We start from the raw sequence: 20,653 nt of genomic DNA on the forward strand, positions 1-20,653 counted from the left end.
AATGTTTCATTTTGTGCTTCTACACACCTTAAATTATCTTCAGGTGTTTTATGAAACTTAATCATGGTTAATCGAAACTTCATTACCATAAAGTATGCTCTCAAGTGTATGTTGAGTAACGGTGTCAGGGAATGCCGGGAGAAACGAAAATGATCTCTTTTTAATAGGCGACCTTCTCTCTGTCGGGAAAAGGAAGGCCTCAAAAAGTGTTTGGTTGCTTGCAAAACTTTCTGAAGTGGACCGTCCCCCCTTTTCAGTCCCACCTGACCAACGATGCATGTCAAAAATGACAGATAGAAAACCTCTCAGATTTCTGGACTTCCAAGGGAAGGATGTTTTGTATGAATTGGGTTAAAGTGGGAATTCTGTTGCTGTTTTGTGTTTGGAAAGAAGTAATTTTCTGAAATGAAATAAAAGCTGTGTTTCCCCATGGGCAGGATGAACGGTAAGGTTCACGTCACCTCTCTAAGGCTGGGCTATTTTGAGTGCCCTTCATAGACAAGGGAAGAACAAATTCAAGAGCCTTCCATCCACCAGATCAAGAATAAAGACCTGTGTGAATGCCCAAAGAGCACTTTTGGGGCCACATTTTAATGCGAGTCTCTTGATAAAGCTGAGGAAACCTGAGAGGGGTAGTCAAACTGCGGCCCTCCAGATGTCCATGGACTACAATTCCCAGCGAATGCTGGCAGGGGGCTCCTGGGAATTGTAGTCCATGGACATCTAGAGGGCCGCAGTTTGACTACCTCTGCCTGAGAGTATGCACTAACAGTTCAATGCAAAGATTCAGAGAACACATTTCAAAGGACTAGCCAGATGAAACCCCTGCAAGCCTGCAAGAAACCCCAAGTTTTGCACAAATTTTATAAAAATGACATTCTTGAGGTTTGGGTGGTCATCAAAGAAACCTGAAATGCCACTCAAAATGAGGTTGCAGCATTGATGGGAAGCATGTGGACATGGAAGTAATAGCAGGGCTGGGTTAAAGTTTCAGTGAAGGTAGTGAGTAGGAGGAGGTGTCATGATCCTTTCCAAGCCAGATGCCAACTCAAGAGCTAATTCATCAGAGAATGAACAGGAGAAGTTTTGCATCCTGTCCTATACAGTGGCCAACAATATTCCTTGTGAGTTCTTCTCCAGCAATAAATGATTCTGCTTGCTAAAGATTGAAAGATGTGTATAGGTTATGGAGAGATCTTGGTATAAAGAAATCCAAAATGACATGAAGATTTTTTAAAAAGTGTGTTTAATTTGTGCAAGGCAGGAGAAAATCAAAATGGAATTCCCAGGTTGGAGCAGTAGGGAAGAGAAATTCCAGAATCCATCACTGTGGCTGTAAGCCCATTAAGTAACTGACCAGAGGATTCAAATTTGGTAGCCCTGCTAGTCTTCTGTTGAAAATGCAATAAAAATCATTGTGACATCTTGAAAACACTTCTTTGTGGGTTGGCGTCAAGGAAGAAAAACATAAAGGGTGAACCTGGTGATACAATCACAACAACCTGGCAGGGTCTTCTGTGATTAGAGAAAAGGCTTCTCTTCCCTGTGACCTGCGTTGAGCAGGGGGTTGGACTAGATGGCCTGTATGGCCCCTTCCAACTCTATGGTTCTATGATTCTATGAATCCATGAATGTGCTGGTCCATTCATCACACTCTCTATGCACATGGCATCTCTGGAATAGTCAAGATGTTTCACACGCCGCCGTTGTTTTCCACTGCATGAACTGGCTGCGATTTCTCTTTTAGAAATCCTGGAAGTGACAAATGACCTTTCAGAGCTGACGTTCTTCACCAATTTAATTTGTCAGACCAAATGTTCAAGACAAAAAAGAACATTTTCAGAGTACAATTGAGTCTCAAAAAAATTAATTAAAAAAAAACCCCAGAGATTATGAGCAAGTTGATGGTAACACAACCATCTAGTACATTTTAGAACAATGGCAAGTGGAATGATCTGAGCAGAGACAGTCAAAATGTTTTGCTTTCCTTCCTGGATAGGAACATCTGATTTTCCTTTCTACCAAAGTGTTGCAGCACATAATTCTTGTATAAGATTGTATCTATTTAAATAAATAAACCCACAAACGCTGTATATCTTGTTATGAATGTATCTGCAGGATTGCGTTTGAGGAGGGGGAGAAAAGGGGGGGGAAATAATCCAGTGGAGTTTTTTTTTTCATCCCCCCTCCCCCCTTTTTTATTGTGTTTTTAAAAAGTGGGATAAGCCTGCACTGTGACATAGCCTAATTGGTACCACTGACAAAGATTAATGCCTGTGTGCTGTGTGAAGAGGGGGAAATAAGTGAAACCACTAAAGCAGCTATGTAACCCCAATGACATTGTGCTCTATCCAGAGGATTGTTAGTGTTGCCCATGCCTGGCTGAAGATTTTTTTTTAAGTTCTCATTCAAGCAAGGAAGTGTCTGTTTAATGTATTTTGATCCTACACTGCCTTCATGGGCCACAGAGAACAGACATTCTCCTTCCAGCTTTTTCCCTTACACCAACTCTATGACCATTTAGGCAGTCTGGCATAAAACCTCCAGTGCGTAAACAGTCTATGAGGTGAGTTAGTCTGGGAGCATGTGGCTGGTTCAATTTCACCCATTGAAGAAGAGTTGGTTCTTATATGCTACTTTTCTCTACCCAAAGGAGTCTCAAAGTGGCTTACATTCACCTTCCCTTTCCTGTCCCCACAACAAACACTCTGTGAGGGAGGTGAGGCAGAGAGAGCTCTGAGATTCCTGCTTGGTCAGAATAGCTCTATCAGTGCTGTGGGAAGCCCAAGGTCACCCAGCTGGCTGCATGTGGAGGAGCGGGGAATCAAACCCGGCTCGCCACATTAGAAGTCTGCACTCCTAACCACTACATGAAGCTGGATTCCTGAAGAATCATAGAGTTGGAAGACCACTCTAGGGTCATCTAGTCCAACCCCTTGCAGAATGCAGAAAATTCACAACTACCTGCCCACCCACGAATTAGGGTTTATATCCTGATTTTGCCGCAGTTGTGACAACACACTAGTACACGCTTTGAACAACTGGAAAGTTAACAATCAGTGCCCTGCACCCACAGAAATATCCTGTATTGCTCTTTTTGACAACTTTTCTGATATCTCATGGCCAAATGTTTTCTGAAGTTTCAAAGGATAGAGGCTTACTCTGAATGTAGCACAAAAAGAACCAGTTGGATAAGGGTCCTGTTTTGAAGTGGCGAGGAGTTAGCCTGGGAAGTACTATCAAAAAGAAAAGAAAAAGAAAGACATTAAAAATGTTTAGTGCCAAGCTTGTTAGAAGTATAATTAAGATTTTGAAAGATAGCTATTACTGTTTGGCCTGTTAAGAGACAGTGAACAGTGATGAACTTCAGCAAGAAGTCTTTTTGAGGTTGCATGCCTGATTCTTCCCTCTCAAAAGGAATTCCTTTGCTGTGAGAGGGACCAGCTGGGAGACTGTCAGCTCCCATTGTATTAGGGGATATATCTCCATTTGATGGATGATGATCTGAGAAGAGATGTACTAAAGGCTCCTCCTGTATATTCAGCATGTTAAACTTATTTGGAGAGGAAAGAATGTCACTGATTAGCTCTTGCAGTAAAAGGTCATCGATGCATAACTGTTTGGGCGACTTCAGAGGTGAGTGTGAACCGTGTGAACTCTTGGTTGCTTTTGCTTCCCCATTTAAGCTCTGGTTCAGGTCCAGTTAGGCCAAATAGAGCTAGAGGAGATATCTTAAACTAAAGAAGGGTGTTAGGAAGCAGAGTCTGCAAAGCAGCTGAAGGACAATGTATGTCCGTGGTCCTCTTACTGATGAGGTCCATGGATTCCTACCTCCTCTTTGTTTTATTTCTTATTCAGAATGGAATAATAGATAAGAATAGTAGTCTGTAATGTCATGTAACGAAGGGTAGAATGTAATGTAATTTGGAATGGTAGATTGGAACGTATTTCTTTGGTCTAGAGACAGGGGAGATAGCTCCGCACAACCAATTGCATCACTTCAAAGAAGATGATGTAAGGTTGCCTCCATGCTTTACAGCAGGGGTAGTCAACCTGTGGTCCTCCAGATGTCCATGGACTGCAATTCCCATGAGCCCCTGCCAGCGTTTTCTGGCAGGGGCTTATGGGAATTGTAGTCCATGGACATCTGGAGGACTACAGGTTGACTACCCCTGCTTTAGAGGAGACAGATGGAGCATAAGTCTTGGTCAATTATTCAGTTAATTCACAGTTAAGGATACACCTGCCCATCCATCTCCAATTCTGACATATTTCCTTCACTCTGCCCCCCCCCTTCAATTAAACCCAAACAAATGGTGACCATGTAAACTAATCTTTTTATTCCTGCTTGGTCCTTGAACCTGTCAAACATCTTCATTATGCTGTATGGTAATTTAATGCTTACCCTCTACTGATACTCGTAGACCGGTAATTTCCATTGTACCTGCAAAACTACATGGGCACACAAAACCTTGTAGCATTGTTGGTCTTAAAGGTGCCCCTAGACTCCAGCTTTGTTTTGTAACCCCAGATGCTGTACATTTTGCCAGTTTTGTTGACATATTTCCTTCCTGTCCTATATCCTATACATTCTAGGGCCGATTGATACTCACACCAGCACCCCAAAGGGAGCCTACAAGTCATTGTTCATTTGTTATTATCCCCTCTCTTCCTGCAGACATTGAGAATGCCACGGACATCGCCCTGTACTCAGGCCTGGGAGCTGCAGTCATTGCAGTAGCCGTCATCGCGGTCGCCGTGACTCTCTACAGACGAAGTCAGAGTGAATATGGTGTGGATGTGATTGACTCATCCGCCCTGACGGGAGGCTTCCAGACTTTCAATTTTAAAACTGTCCGCCAAGGTTGGTAATTTAAAACAATCCTTGCTGAGGGAGAACCCACTGAGGGTGTTTTAATGTTGTAGCATGGGCCTGATTTCACACAGTTATCATTCATTTTTCACCAGTGATACCCGTGATACTGGAATCAAATGGGAAGGCTGGAAGTCTTGGAGTAAAGTAAATAATATTAACTCACGACTGTACTGCTTAGGTCAGGGGTAGTCAAACTGCAGCCCTCCAGATGTCCATGGATTACAATTCCCATCAGCCCCTGCCAGCATTTGCTGGCAGGGGCTCATGGGAATTGTAGTCCATGGACATCTGGAGGGCCGCAGTTTGGCTACCCCTGGCTTAGGTATTATTGTGACGACTTTCCTGGGATGAAGGGAGAAGCTGAAAACTGCAGAAGTCCTGTCTCAAAAGGGAAAACAGAAAAGATCCTTTCCTATAAATACTTAGATGAAATGACTTTGTATGGAACCAGTGCTAAAATGTCGTATGGTTTCGTTTCAAATTAGGCCAGTCTCAGTTTTGTCTGTGGTCTGTTAACCATCTTTAGATATGTAACTATTGAGTAAATTTTCTTCCTAATAAGCTTTGATTAAATAGTTGCACTAATAATAATAATTATAGGCAGTTATCCTTCATTACAAATAATATGTATGAACAGAGTTACCAGAAAGCCCAGCAGAACCTATTAACACCATCTGGCCTTATTCAGGCCAGAGCTGTCTGTAGTACTGGGGGGGATAGGCAAGCCCTGCATAGGCAGGCTCTTGGAGAGATAGCTTAATGTTGCCATTGGATGAAAGGGAAGCTGTGTCTAGAAGTGTCTGCATCTGCATTTCCTGTCTCTCCCAGCCTGTGGTCCATGTAAACCTCTGGCATGGGCAACCCATAACAGAAGTAGGACCCAGAGATAGAATCCTCTTCCTCCAACCACTGAAGTCTCAAGCTCAGAAGTACCTACTTCCAGCTAGCCTTACTCAGACAGACACAAGCATGAAATCCTTTCATAGAGAATGTTCAGAAGATTTGTATAGCTGTGTTCCATCCCAAGATTGTTTTTGTCCCATGAAAAAGGTAGGGTGGTTTTAACCCCAGGGATGCCAAAGAGGTCAAAGAGGAGTCACTACGCAAGATATGCCGAGGTTTCCTGGTTCATTGATTAGATTGGTTTCAATCAGGAGTACCAACATTAACAGTCACCCTGCCGCTTGATTTACCTTTCAGTATCTCTACCTGTTTTCACCTAGGTTCTTGGGGCTTCTTCCCCTGATAATATCCTTCACCTTGACTTGGTAGCTCCTAGCTTTAACCACCATATCATCATTAACCATAATGTTAGAAGGGTCAATGCTGGCACTACTTGGGATGCCCAGAAGTCAGCTAGTGGTAATTGTGGCCTCTCGGTCAGGTATGCCAGTTTCTATATTCAGGGGAGTCCTGGGTCTCTATCCCCTGCAGAGAATTCAGGTCTAGCTAACTATTCTCTGTCCCAGTACCTGGCAGATTCCCGCTAGGCACTTTCCTCCTACCTCCTTCAGCTGGGCCTTTTTACCCTCCTTCTCCTAGACCCATTCATTCCCTGTCCTGTGCCTCCTTCTGAGTAGGTATTTTCCCCCAAGGAGACCTTTGCCCCCAAGTTGGTTTTTTTTTCTCTCTCCAGAATTGGCCCTTGCTGTCCTTTCTCCAATATGCTTCTACCATGTCCTTACAAACCCCCAGGATCTTCTGCTCATTCAAGATTGATAGCATTCTTACGGTGGTACCCATGTTCCGCCCCTCCTTCCCCAGAGCTGTGGTGCCCAGTGATGTGACACAGAGTTAAATCTAAACAGAGAATTAAATCTCAACAAATTCTTTCTGGAAAAAAAAATGGAAAATGGGTACTTTAAAAACATATCATGTTTTGTCCCTGCACAGACATATCATCACATGCAATATCTTTGATGCACGGTTCCATTTCTGGAATGCTTTCTTTGATGATTTAAGAGACGCAGTAGTTAAATACAGTCCTTTGAATTTGTACCATTTGTCTTGCCGAGATGGCTGCCTTATTGAAGGTGGGAGGAAGTGCGGGAAAGTGTGAATGTTGCCGTGTTTTAATTCTCTCCAAAAAAGAGATTATACAGTATTTCATAGATAAATATATAGATGTTCTCCTTCCCAAGGGATGCGTGCCCTGCAAAGCATACATTAAAATAATTGAATCAGAGCAAAATTCATGAAGACATTTGAAATTAAGGGTTACATATTTACCACATCAGAGCTTGCATATATATGGGTTGATTTTCAGAAAGATGTTATCTTTAACTTCATTACCAGAAATACATATTTCAAATGCACTTTTGTGCGTGCTTTAAAAACTGCAGACACTGAGATGGTGTACTTTTTTGTTGTTGTTTTAAACTGCCCTAAATGCCTACTGTGAGTTACTTATTGTTACCTTGCAAAAGAAGAAGAAGAAGAAGAAGAAGAAGAAGAAGAAGAAGAAGAAGAAGAAGAAGAAGAAGAAGAAACAATTTAGGAGTTTTCTGGAATTACTTATTTACAGGAATATCTACAGATCTTAGGCAAAAAAGAAATGTTGCAAACAGATAGTGAGGCTTAGCTCTTCCTGTATCCTTTGAATAAATACTAACTTGATTTAGCCTGAATCTAGTAAATATTGCCAAAATTCAGTACTACAAAAGCAGCTCTAAAGCTGCTTAAACTTACCATTGCTTATGCCTGTGATTTTTTAAAAAATCAATAAGACACACCATTATCCTGCTTGAATTTTCGCTTCTCTTTCAGTTGCACTACTGCTAGTTTTGCCAACATATTCTAAGCCTAGGAGCAGCGTAACTCTGAGTGCTTCCATTGGCTCCAGTTGACCTGTTCTTGAAATTGACCATTGAGGTCAGTGTGAAAATGACGTTTCTAACTTCAGATGAGAAGACTGTGGGTTTGTGTTCTGCTTCAACTCATTTCCAGACTATGTCTTGAAAATGAGCTATGTCCTTAAGAAGAAATTAGACCAGGGAAATTCTGGTTAACATTCTGGCTTCTTGATACAACACACTTAAACTTGACTTCTCTCACAGAGTGCTTATAAGGGTTAAAATGGGGGGAAATGCACACATGCTATCCTGAACTCCTCTGAGAATATGTGACGCAACTATAATAGGATTCTAAAGATATTTGATAATCCAGCCTGAGTTTAAGTGAGAAAGAAGGACTAAAAAGGAAGGCTGCAAATTGTTACCTAACATTCATATTCTCCAGATTGCACAGTTGCTTTCAGATATTATTAGCTGTCAAGACTCTGATTGATGTTTTGCATTATGCCTTGCTTGATGTTTTATGTGGTAGCATTTCCTGCCTCTACCATGCAATATGTTTAGTGTCACTGGTTTGTGATGTCAGCTCCTACCATCCTTTAGAATCATGCCTTTGATCCATTAGCCGATTTCACACCATGTTAAATCTTAAGTGCAAAAAACTGCGATCTCTGCCCCATTACCCGGGGACAATCCTGGAGACCTTGGAGCCAAGGCAGCTGTTTCATCAACATGGGCCATTCACACCCAAACCATTTGGCTCTGGGAGGAGCTGATAAGGGAGGGCTTGCACAGAGTCCCCAGTCTTAGCAAGGACTCCGTGATTATCTAATTGTTTTCTCTTCAATAAACTGCTTTCTTTTTTTAATGAAGCCTGGTTATTGAGCACAATAAGGACACAATTCTCACATTAGCAAAGCCATTCTTTGGACTTACATTTTCCCAGTTGATCCAGACTGAGCCATGGAGAAGGGTGGGATATAAATGCTTCAATAAACAAGAGGAGGAAGTTGCTTAAGCTTCTCTGTTGTTCCTTCCAGGATTTCAGACACTTCTGGGGAAAGGATAATTTCTACCAGTGAAAACTGTGTTGTGGAAGGAGATAAACCCTCCCTTTCTCAACAGTGCAACTCCAACCCAGATCCACCTTCCCAGTGTTGATTTTTGTAACTCATTTATCTGGGGATTAAAACATGGCTCTCTGGGATCACATGTGACTTAGGATATATGGATCTTCAGTTCAAGGAAAGTTCTTATCCATTCAGAAAAGACCAAGGGAATTGGTCAGATGTTTGATAGCTTACAAGAAGAGAAGATCTCTGATATGCAGTCCCATATTTGTCAGTAGTGTAGAGAAAATATTATTTTGCTGCTTTAGCTGTAGCAGATCATTTGGGGAAGTCAATATTCTTTACACTTTTAGAAGCTGATTTAATTATTTGAGGAGGAGTTTGTTCAGTGTGAATTGTCTGAATGTATCCTGGATAGGAGGACAGACATCCAGTACATCCTAAATGCTAGTCTCCAATTTAAGATTTTTTCCAAGTATTAAGACGCTAAAAAATAAGGACCTTGAGAGGGGGAAAAAATCAATACGCCTCTTGAAAGTCTAGGTCTCCCAATTTTTCAGCTTGTTCAGTGTTGACTGGGCCAAAGCTATAGTACAAAATTTTTAGCTAGCTTCCCATGCATAATTCCCGACATTAATTATTATTTTAAAAATGAACTCATCTCTAAATGAGAAACAGGGAAGAGTATACACGCAGATGAGCTAATGGCAATCTATAATATGGGCAGTTAACTACAGATTTAAAAATGTACAGCCATACCATTCAATTGAATAATTCATCATGAAGTTGAATATGATGAATTCTGCTGTTGTGCAATGGAAGGCCTGTGCTCGGATAGAAAGCTCACCTCTGTTTTTATGGCTATTTCCCTCTACTGTGAGTTCATAGCAAAGCTGACGAAGTCGCTGGCATTCTATTCCAATTATTACAAAAATAAAGAATCTAGCTGTGATTCCTATTCCTGTTTATGGAAAAGAAAAGTTCTGGGTGTACATAAATATTTCCTTTTGCCTTGGAGGAGTACTTTGGTGCATGTGTTCCATAATCCAGAATTATGGATTTGAACTTGAGATACTTCAGTAAATGCTAGTTTGGTTTACATCCTCCTTGATATTACAAGCAAGGAACTGATCATCTGGTGAGCTGTTTGGATAAATTCAAACCAGTTTGGCTGTATCAATTTCCCTTGATGGTTTTCTGCATGCACTGGAAATCATGATGTCACTTATCAACCTCCATTTGAACTACTTGCCATGGTCACCATTTTTTTTTCCACCAAAGTTTATTTATCAAATCTGCCTCCAGCTCCCTCTCCCCTAAATGGGGCTGCTGGTGTTTTTGGTTGTGCTATTACACATTCTTCTGTTTCTACCATTAGGCAATATTCTGGTGTTTTTGCATAATTGTACTAATCAGCTCAAAGTAATAAAGAAATGGGGGTTATCCTTCTCAGACTTCAACTTTGTCTCATAGATGTAATGTAAAATCATAGAATGATAGAGTTGGAAGTGGTCATACAGACCATCTAGTCCACCCCATCTCAGTGCCTAAAGCATCCAGGATAAGGATCTGTCTAGCCACTGCCTGAAGACTGTCAATGAGTACTTGAAAGGGTGATTTTCCAGTAGACGTAGTTGCTTCATCTCACAATGGAGTTCCACTGTGTGTTTCTTCTGCAAGTCCTTATGAGTCACTCAGTGAATTTGAACATCCCATAATCTTCACCTATATTGGTTCTTTTCCAAAGATCTATTTGTGTGTGCGTTTGTAGCAGAGACCTCGGCAGCTATAGGAAATGGAGCAGAGGATAAATTACAGAAAATGGGATAAAATGTGTGTTTTTTTTCAAATCAACAACTTTAACATTTAATGGTATCTGAGTCAGCAATGTTTCCCCCACACATCTCTTTTCACAAGCCCTAATTGTGTAATGGTTTCCTTTAAAAAAAATCATATATGGCATGTGCATCAAATATCCATCTACTAAACTTTAAATATATAAGATGGAATTAGGCTGCATAATCTATCCAAATAATTAGCCACCTGCTACTGTATCTGAGAGTAATAAGATGTCACTACCCCCCCCTCCCCCAGTCTTGAGCTTTACTGATACATGTTAGTTTTATCCATCACAGCAATGAACAAGGTTTGTTTGTTGGCTGGTTGTTGCTTCCCCACCCCCACCCCCATATTTGCTTATCCAGAATTCCTTTGATCTTCAACATTAAACCTGTATCATTTTCGTTGCAAAATAACAATCTATCCCTGATACACATAGCAAGCAAAATACCCAATCCAAGTTGTTTTGGATCATTCCTATGACTAATCATGGTGATTTTGTGGATAATATTGATAATCATAGCCCAGTATTTTTCAGTGCTTGGGCAAAATAGTTATCTGCGTCATTTCTAGTACATTTCCAGAACCAAATGTATTTGCATTACAATTCTGTTGCATTTTCGGAGAATCAAATCACTCACTTATGCTGCTCACACAAGTAGACCATATCTATAAACAGCTTTGGTTGCTCATGTATGCAACTAGACATATAGTCAAAATCAGCTCATCAGATGGCTTGAGGCGTTATGATCTCTCAGTCTTAAAGGAAAGTGAATGCCATTTTCAAGTTGCCTTTGTATTCCATTTAGTAACTGGTTGGTAATGGATTTCTTCTGGTATTTCAGGCAGACCCATTTTAGCAACTGGCTGCTAGCAGAATGCGTTTACCGGTTCATACAATCCCACTTGCACTGGGTTCACAAGGTGTGGCTGAGTCACTTTTGAGAGAAACTAATTTCTTCTCTTTTCTATCCCTTTGTTGCCCTTCTGAATCGCCATGGTGTACTGTTAAAATGTCCATAGCACTTCCTTCAGTGACACTTCACCCCACACCCTTCTTTGCCATGTGATCATTCATGAACTTTTTTTGAACATTCTAAGTTGAGTACTGTAACTCTAAACCAATATAGAAGAAGAGTTGGGTTTTATACCCCACTTTTCACTACCCAAAGGAGTCTCAGAGCAGGTTACGATCACCTTCCATTCCTCTCCCCACAACAGACACCCTGTGATATAGGTGGGGCTAAGAGAGTCTTGACAGGACTGATCTGTGAGAGCAGCTCTATCAGGATTGTGATTAGCCCAAAGTCACCAAACTGGCTGCCTGTGGAGGAGTGGGGAATCAAACCCAGCTCTTCAGATTAGAAGCCACCACTACTAACCACTGTACCAAGCTGACTCAATGGAATCAGTGGAGCCAAGACATCTCAATGGTGCTGCTATAGCACTGAAGTGTTATATTGACTTAGTGCTATAGCGCTTAACTTAGTTTGAAAAAACTCAGAGGAAGATTATGTGACAAAAAAGGGCCATAGTGCTTCAGAGATGGCTCATTGGAAGGAAATTTGCTGTATCAAACCACAATCCCTGTATCATTGTAATCAAAATCAGGCCAACAATGAATAATATCTGACTTGGAATGGCAATATGAAAATCGTCACTATCCTAAGGAGTCTCAGAGTGACTTGCAATCATCTCCCCTTCATCTCCCCACAGCAGGCACCGTGTGAGGTAGGTAAGGCTGAGAGAGTTCTGAGTCAGCCAGCGGAATTCATATGGAGGAAAAGCGGAGGATCAAACCCAGTTCTCCAGATTAGAGTCCACCATGCTTTACCACTACTCCAGGCTGGCAGATTAGGGCCCACGTATTATGATCCACCATGTAGGAGGGGTTGGCAAGCAAGTACAGACAGCCTTTTGATCACAACCCCTGTGTACAATGTTCCATATCGCTTGGCAGGATGATATAAATGACTGAGCAAGGATCAGTCAGGATAACAGAGTTCACCTCCATCACGGGCTCCTTAATTCATTATGCTTCTGCAGCCTTCTTTTTCTAAAAAAAATAAATAGACAAGTATCTGCAGATGTTGGTATCAGCATTCAGCCTTGATTTAAATGGCTAATCGGTACACAAATACTTGGGTGCTTATGAAGTGCTTATAAAACACACATTACCAGTGAAATCAAACATTTTTAAGGGGCAATTTTTTTTTCTTTTTGCAATGGAGCCCTTGGTGGGGTGCTTTCTGCCTTCATTAAAAGCCTCCACTAAAGAAGGCTGGTGACCTGGTTCCAGAAGAGATTGTGCTTCAGAGGTATTGTATTGCAATCAAGTCATCATTCCCATTGTGCTTCTCTACCTCACTGAGCTTAATTCTTCAGTCCTGTTACAGTTAACAGTTTATTGGAGGTTCTGTAGGGCTGGCAACGGTGGTTAGACCTCATTTGGACCAGTACGTCCAGTTCTGGGTGCCACAGTTCCACAAGGGTGTTGCCAAGTTGGAAGTGAGAGGTGTTATTTTATAAAGTCTTAAACTCCTTAAACTCCTATATGAATACTATATATAAATGTAATATCTCGTTATCTGTATTATGTCTCTGTTATGACTATTGATCTATGACCACAAATAAATGACTGACTGACAAGTTGGAACATATTAAGAGAAGGGCAAGTAGAATATTTGAGGGGTTGGAATCCTCCGTGCCTTACGAGGAGAGGCTGAGAGAGTTGGGTGTGTGTATCTTGAAGAAGTGAGATATGAGAGCTGTGTTTAATTGCGTAAAAGGTAGACATGTTGAAGATGGGGTCAACTTGTTCACTGCAGCTTTAGAGACCAGGGCCTAGTCTGCACACATAGGATAATGCACTTTCAATGTGCTTTGGCAGCTGGATTTTCCTGTGCAGAACAGGAAAATCTACTTCTAAAGCGCATTGAAAGTGCATTATCTGTTGTGTGCAGACTAGGCCCAGGAGTAGGAGCAGCAGATTCAAATTGCAGGAAAGGAGGTTCCACTTAAATATTAGCATTTTCTGAAGGTGAGGGCTGTTTGAAAATGAAATATGCGGTCTTGAAGGGTGGTGGAGTCTCTTTCGTTGGAAGTTCTTAGGACGAAATTAGATGAGCACTTGTCAGAAGCGTGTGTGTGTTTTTAAGCCCACAAGAAGCTTGGGATGGGTGGGAGGGCTGGACTGGATGGATCTTTGTTATCTCTTCCAGCTCTGTGTGAGTCTGATTCTGAAAGATGAATGAGTATGGAAACATTGGCAGCTTGACACTTTTAATTTCAAGTGCTTCGCCTAAAGAGCTACCGAACATCAGTTAAGCCTTGTGGTCCTTCTGTGTCAATTGGAAAACAGTTCTCAATTATGAAACTGTGTCAAGGAATACGGTAACTGGGTTTCCCAAGCCATGCATCACTTATTGAGAGCCAGTTTCCTCAATGTTATTTAAAAAGAAAGAGGGGTACAGAAAGGGCAAACTGCACGTGTGCATCAGTTCTGCTTGAGACATGGTTACTGAAATGACTGGCTTCTCCTATGTGGCTGTGAAGAAGGGAACAGCACATTAACACCCCATCCCGCCCTGGGCTACATAAACACCAAACATGAGAATACACTTCAGCACAGAACTTGCAACAGTATTTCTGGAACCATGTTTTCATTGACTTCCCAGCTCCCCTTCCAGTAGGATGTTCAATATGCATTCTTGGGGCACCTACCAGTGAGATTCCTGTGAGTGAATGTGTTCTCAAGTTGCAGTTTAATGGAAGACCATTCAGTTATGTGAACTTCTACTCACTATATAAAACAGATCTGTCCAGAGCTAAGTCTACCACCCCCACGGAAAAGTAGGTCATGGTAATTCTAGAAGCAGAGCTCACAAACACTTCCTGTTGCATCTAACAATGATAACCGATTGCCCGATTGATTTTCCTTCCATCAGGTAACTCCTTGCTTTTGAACTCATCCATGCAGCCTGACCTGACTGTGAGTAGAACCTACAGTGGATCCATTTGCCTTCAAGACCCCATCGACAAGGAGCTGATGACCGAATCCTCTCTTTTCAACCCTCTCTCTGATATTAAGGTCAAAGTTCAGAGTTCATTTATGGTTTCACTGGGGGTGACTGAGCGAACAGAGTACCACGGGAAAACACATTCCGGAACATTTCCGCATGATGGCAACAGAACCTTCAACACGTTGCATGCCAAGAATAAAGCTGCGTATATCCAGAATTTCTCATCGCTCTCCAAAAGAAGTGAAATGAGGGCTACTGGTGTATTTAGCCACTTGGGAGGACGCTTAGGAATCCCCAACACAGGTAGGTTGCTGCAAAAGGTGACCTTTAAAAAAAAAAAAGCATGAGTGAGACCTTGTGCAACCATGCAGCTTTGAGTTAAAAATGTGCTATAATAACAAGGTGCGTCAGTCCTCTCAGTGGAGGCTGTGACACAGATGAACTCTCGCTTGTACACAAGTAATTGTTACTAGCTGACAACTTGGTAAAGGTATTCTGCGGACTATTGGTGTGCACTGCACATAGTAGATGAGTCTAAAGCTGCAGCAGGTGCACCTGGCATCATTCTGTCTGCTACCCTACCAAGAAGGTCACTGTTATTCCCATCCCAGAGTTGACAGTTCACAATTTTGATAGACTGACTTCCCTAATCCATTGGTATACTCCAATTACATTCCCAGGATCGTACCATCTGAGTTATCAAGCTAGGTCTCCCCCCCCCCAGTCATCTCCATTTGGACCTTATGCCCCATTTTATCATCTCCCCTAGAGGGAAACTATCTTTCCCCCCCTCAGTGGTAAGATATGATGTGGAGCATTATTTTGACAGAGGAGCATTTCAAATCAAGTGGCAATTGATGTAAGAAAGGTGGAAGGCAGTACGGGAAAGGGTAGTCCAGGTGAAGAAGAATGTAAAGACATAATAATCAGTCCATTAAGAGTCATGTCTGACCCTTGGGGTGACGCCCTCCAGCGTTTTCATGGCAGACTCAATACGGGGTGGTTTGCCAGTGCCTTCCCCAATCATTACCATTTACCCCCCACCCCCCAGCAAACTGGGTACTCATTTTACTGACCTCGGAAGGATGGAAGGCTGAGTCCACCTTGAGCCAGCTGCTGGGATTGAACTCCCAGCCTCATGGGCAGAGCTTTCAGACTGCATGTCTGCTCCCTTACCACTCTGCGCCACAAGAGGCTCTATTTTTTCTTTTAGGTATATGTAATTATCCATTCTACAAAGTTATCAACATATTCAGCTGAAAAGTCAAACACAGCTTTCTCTTTGAACTTCTACAAGCCAATATACTCTTACTTTATATAACATTATATTACTCCTAGCCTTTTTACCCAGCCAAATATATTAAACTTTTTATGTTTTCAGTATTATAATACAGTTTGTTGTTTTTAAATAATATTTTCAGGAGTGCACAATTTTTAGCCATCTATCCACAGCCACCTTTTGCGCCAGATCTGTGTGGATGTCCTTTCTTTCTCATATACAGACATTCTTCAACCAAACTATTTTTTGTACCGTTCTTTCTACTATGGTTGTTTTTATGCCTTCTGTTGTTGTCTCAGTATAACTAAAGGAAAAATCACCACCAAATTTATCAAGCAAACAGTAGTCCAGGAACAGGCCATTTATTCCCCTTTTTTTGCTATCCATTTTTTTGTCTCCTTTGGCTTTCATCTGATTGAAGAAGAAGAAAAGTTGGCTTTTGTACACCACTTTTCTGTACCAGGAGAAATCTCAAAGCGGCTTACAATAGCCTTCCTTTTCCTCTTCCCACAACAGGTACTCTGTGAGGTAGGTGAGGCTGAGAAAGCCCTGATATTACTGCTCGGTCAGAACAGCTCTATCAGTGCTTTGGGAAGCCCAAGGTCACCCAGCTGGCTGCATGTAGAAGAGTGCAGAATCAAACACAGCTCAACAGATTAGAAGTCCATGCTCTTAACCATTACACCAAGCTAGCTCGCGTCAAGTTTTGTGACACTCTGGCCCTCTAATGTCCTCTGACCCTCTAAAAGTTCCTTTCCAGAATTTGTTGTAGGTTGAGACTTTTGACATTTTTCTAGGTCTATACTTAATTGTATCTCGGTGTATTAAGGTTGAGGAACAGTTTGTGTTAGGATTAAAGGGGGTTAAGTCAATTCATCTCATGGCTGGGTCTTTTTATTCTGCCTTCAACTTTTCCTGGTTTTATTGTCTTTACAGCTGCGTCTTGCCTTCATATAATGTGAGCAAAGCATGAAAGCTTCATTTTTGTCATTTTAGCTTCTAGGAAGAGTTCAGATTTTATTTGATCTCAAATCCCTTTATTTTTCTTTTTGTCTGTCCATTGTATCTGTAAAAATCTTCTCCAGCACCACATTTCAAATGAATCAAATTTCTTCCTCTTAGCTTTCTTCATTGTTCAGATTTCACACTCATACATATGGCATTAATTATATTGATCTTAGTTGCCAGAGACGTATCCTTACACTTAAGGAACTTTTCTGGCTCCTTCATGGCTGCATTTTCGTTCTTAATCTCCTCCCAATTTCTTGGTTGAGGACTCCCATTTGGTTGATGAGGGAACCAGAGAACAGAAAATCTCAAACAGTTTCAGTTTCTTCATTGTATAATTCCTCTGTAGTCATTCATTTTGCTTTCTTGATGTTAAACTGTAATCCTGCTTTTGGCACTTTTCTGATGATATTATATGCATGCATATGTATCAAACTGACTGGAAGATAAGATACATTCTTGTCTAACAACTTTTGCTGTTTGGAAATAATTATGTTTCTCCATATTTTGTCCTAACAGCAGCCTCTTATCTAGGTATAGGTTAACAGATCAAAACAATCAGATGTTTGATGCTTCTATAAAATCACCCATGGCTTTTCATGATCTACACACTCAAAAACTTTGCCGCCATCTATGGAACACAAACTGATTTTCTCCAGAAGTTGTGAGACATTCCAGTAAATACCATAAATTTGCAATATGACCTCTAGTGCCACTTCCTTTTCTGAATCCATCTTGAACATCTGGCATTTCTCATTACACATATGCTAACCATCTGTGTTGTAAGATTTTGAGCATCACTTTACTTGTATGAGAAATTGATGTGATGGTCCAATCATTGCTGCAGTCTTCTACATCTCCTTTTTTTGGAATTGAATTGTAGATTGAGCATTTCCAGTCAGTGAGCCATTGTTCTGTTTTTCCATAATTGTTGGCATATTCTTGTTAAAAAAAAATAGGGACTCAACATGTATGGCTTTAAATAGCTTTGTTGATATCCCATCTACTTCTTGTGCTTTTTTCCTCCCAAATGCATTGAGTGCAGCTTTCATATCACTTTATGAAAGCACCAGCCATGACTTACCAAAGGTACAGGCCAGGAGAGAAGTTCCCATTTCCACATGACGAGGTGGCAAGGAGTAGTGTGCTTGGTGGTAGTTTTGACAGCCACCCACGATAGCAAACAGCTGGCTCACAAAGCACAGTTGGAAGCTCATGGTGCAGTGGTTGTGACAGAGCCCTAGGAGAGAATTTTAAGCTCCTGCAGCTGGGAACTTTGCTGAATATTTTTGTGTGTGTGTATTCTCCTACCCTCCCTGCATTTTTGTTCTGGTTTAATGTATGGTTGTATTTTTAATGGGTTACATTTTATCACAGCTGGTCTGGTTAGGAAAATGGAATGGATCCTTATGTGGGAGTTGGGCCTCCCTGCCTACCTTCCCCTTATGTGCTCCCTTTGAGCCAGTATACAACACACCCAGCTAGGGGTCTGTCTGCAGGCTCACTAACAGGTGGCAAGGGGAATCATACAGCAGCACTTGTCTATAAGGTCACCATAATTGCCATTCCAGTTTCCCTCCCCAGCAGGTGGCCTGGGAAGGATGAGTTTCATTGGGTGACAGGTGGGTGGTCCAATGCTGGAATCCATCCCATGTTGCACCAATGCTCCTTTATCTGCAATCAATAAAGCTGTGGCCATTTCCTTCCCTAAAAATGTTGTTGTGGTTTTCTTCTCCACATACTGTAGTCTTTTTCATATTTGTTATCTTTTCATATCTTCTGTATAGTTCTTCACTATATTATCTTTTCTTAACATTGTCCTGGTCAGTTAAGGTATTTCCATGTTGAACTTTCAGCATATGTAATCATGCTTTATATTTTCCTTCAACTTCTTGGATCTTGTGGAATGGATCTCTAGTTCTTTTTTTTTGTTGTTGTTCTCTTTTATTTATTTATGCCAGTCGTTATAATACTTCTTTTGTCTCTATGTGTGAGTTGCTAGAACTCTGCATTTTGACTTCTGATTATATTTCTGTCACATTTTATGTTTGTTTCTCATCTATCTTAGTCTGATGTCTCGGCTGTAACTATTTCTCCTTGAGTGACTCTGCTAGGAGTTTAGCCTCTTGACAGAGTGTAAACACTGTTTGGCATCGCCCTCTGCTTTGCTGACATGCACAAACCCTCTCACCGCATCAAGGTTTACATTTAGGAGAAGGATTAAAATATTACCCCTCTGGAATTTTTGATTTGGACAACTTTTACCAGGTATATGGGAGGAGGGGGAACCCCTCTCTCTATAGCAATATCAAGATTATCACCTCATAGGAGTGCATCAGGACATTTAAAATATGCTTATAGACTGGTTGAATTTTAAAATGTTGTTAAACAATATACATCTGTAGCATAAATAAAGCCTGACTGCTTTATGTGGGAGGAGTTGGGACTCATCACCTACCTGATTGGCTGTCTGTCTAACAAATGGCCAATCAGGTAGGCTGTCCTGCTTCTGGCCGCATCCCCCTCCAACTTCTTCCATGTGGAAGAAGTGTCAGCCAATGGTAAACCAGGCAGTGAGTGGGACCTGGGGGGGGGGTAGGGCCTGGTGGGAGGAGTGGGCCTGGTGGGAGGAAAGCAGCCCCTGCCAGCACTCCCCCCACCCCAAACAGCCCTGGCTGCCACCTCACCAGGCTTAGGTAGAGCTGCCCGGGGGGGGGGGGGGGGCTAGCACCTGTTGTATTTTTCATACAACAGGTTTTTCTGCTAGTTTTTAAATAAATGTGCTAGAATGATGGGATAGCACAATGCCTGCAGTTATCAGCACTGATTCCTTTGAAGTATTAAATGAAACACACAACTGGCACTGTGTCAGGCTGACACCAAATTATGTTCCTTTCGAAGTCTGGTCCCTTCCATCTTTGGGGAGTTGTGGTAGCCAAGACTTTGATTTCATTTGACAGTTCTGGATCTGTGTATCCAGGCATGTCTCTGCCAGTTTGAGCGCAGTGTGTTAAAAATGCCAGAACACAGGCTTCCTCTTTGGTCTCTGTAACCTTGTTTTAAAAAATCAGATGGTTATAGAAGGGTTTTTATTTATAAGAGATGTATATTAATGCACAGTTTAAAAGGGGGGGGGGGTTCCCCCTGTTATGGCCATTAAGCATTTTCAAGAAATCCAAAACAAACTGTGACACTATTTTCCAACGCCTCTAAGTACAAAACAGTTCACTGTAGAATATTTACATTTTGAACAGATGCTGAGTCTTACAGTGGGATGTTGGAAGTCACAAATGAATGCCTTAATTCAGAAAGCCAGGAGTGTAGCAGAAGTGATCATAAGATGAGGAACAGCAAGGCATGATATGTGGTTTGACTACATTTAGGCAATGAAGCAATCACAATGAAGGATAGCAAATCGCCAAAGTTGATTATGCTTCTGAAGAGGTACATAGACCAGTTTATGCACAGCAAATATTAGACTGACAGGATTGTAATTTCCTGGATTGCCTTAGCTATTTTCTTCATGCTCTGTAAGGGGACTGAGAGCCTAACACTACGAGACCTCTCACCTTTTTTAAACCACATCCTGCCTCCAAGGATCTCAGGAGGTTATATACGGCGCTCCTGTCTCCAGTTTATCCTCACAACCACACCGAGCGGCATGTTCGGCTGGGAGATAGTGACTGCAACCATTGTGGTTTAACAGGGATTGGAAACCTGGTCTCCCTGATCTGAGGAAGACAATCTAACCGCAATACTGTACCGGT

At 41.6% G+C, this 20,653-nt stretch overlaps 1 protein-coding gene across 3 annotated transcripts in view; it reads left to right on the forward strand.

The window, feature by feature from the left end:
* UNC5D (unc-5 netrin receptor D) overlaps positions 1-20,653 on the forward strand; it is a 365,178-nt gene that overhangs the window by 267,384 nt on the left and 77,141 nt on the right. For 2 of the 3 annotated variants that reach the window (XM_077307138.1, XM_077307139.1), the window contains 2 exons: positions 4,679-4,864; positions 14,525-14,902. In XM_077307138.1, coding sequence (XP_077163253.1) covers positions 4,679-4,864; positions 14,525-14,902 — 564 coding nt within the window. The remainder of the gene's footprint in view (positions 1-4,678; positions 4,865-14,524; positions 14,903-20,653) is intronic. The other variant, XM_077307140.1, reaches the window with a different exon arrangement.

Source organism: Paroedura picta, chromosome 12 (genome assembly GCF_049243985.1).
Source record: "Paroedura picta isolate Pp20150507F chromosome 12, Ppicta_v3.0, whole genome shotgun sequence".
NCBI classification, from domain to species: domain Eukaryota; kingdom Metazoa; phylum Chordata; class Lepidosauria; order Squamata; family Gekkonidae; genus Paroedura; species Paroedura picta.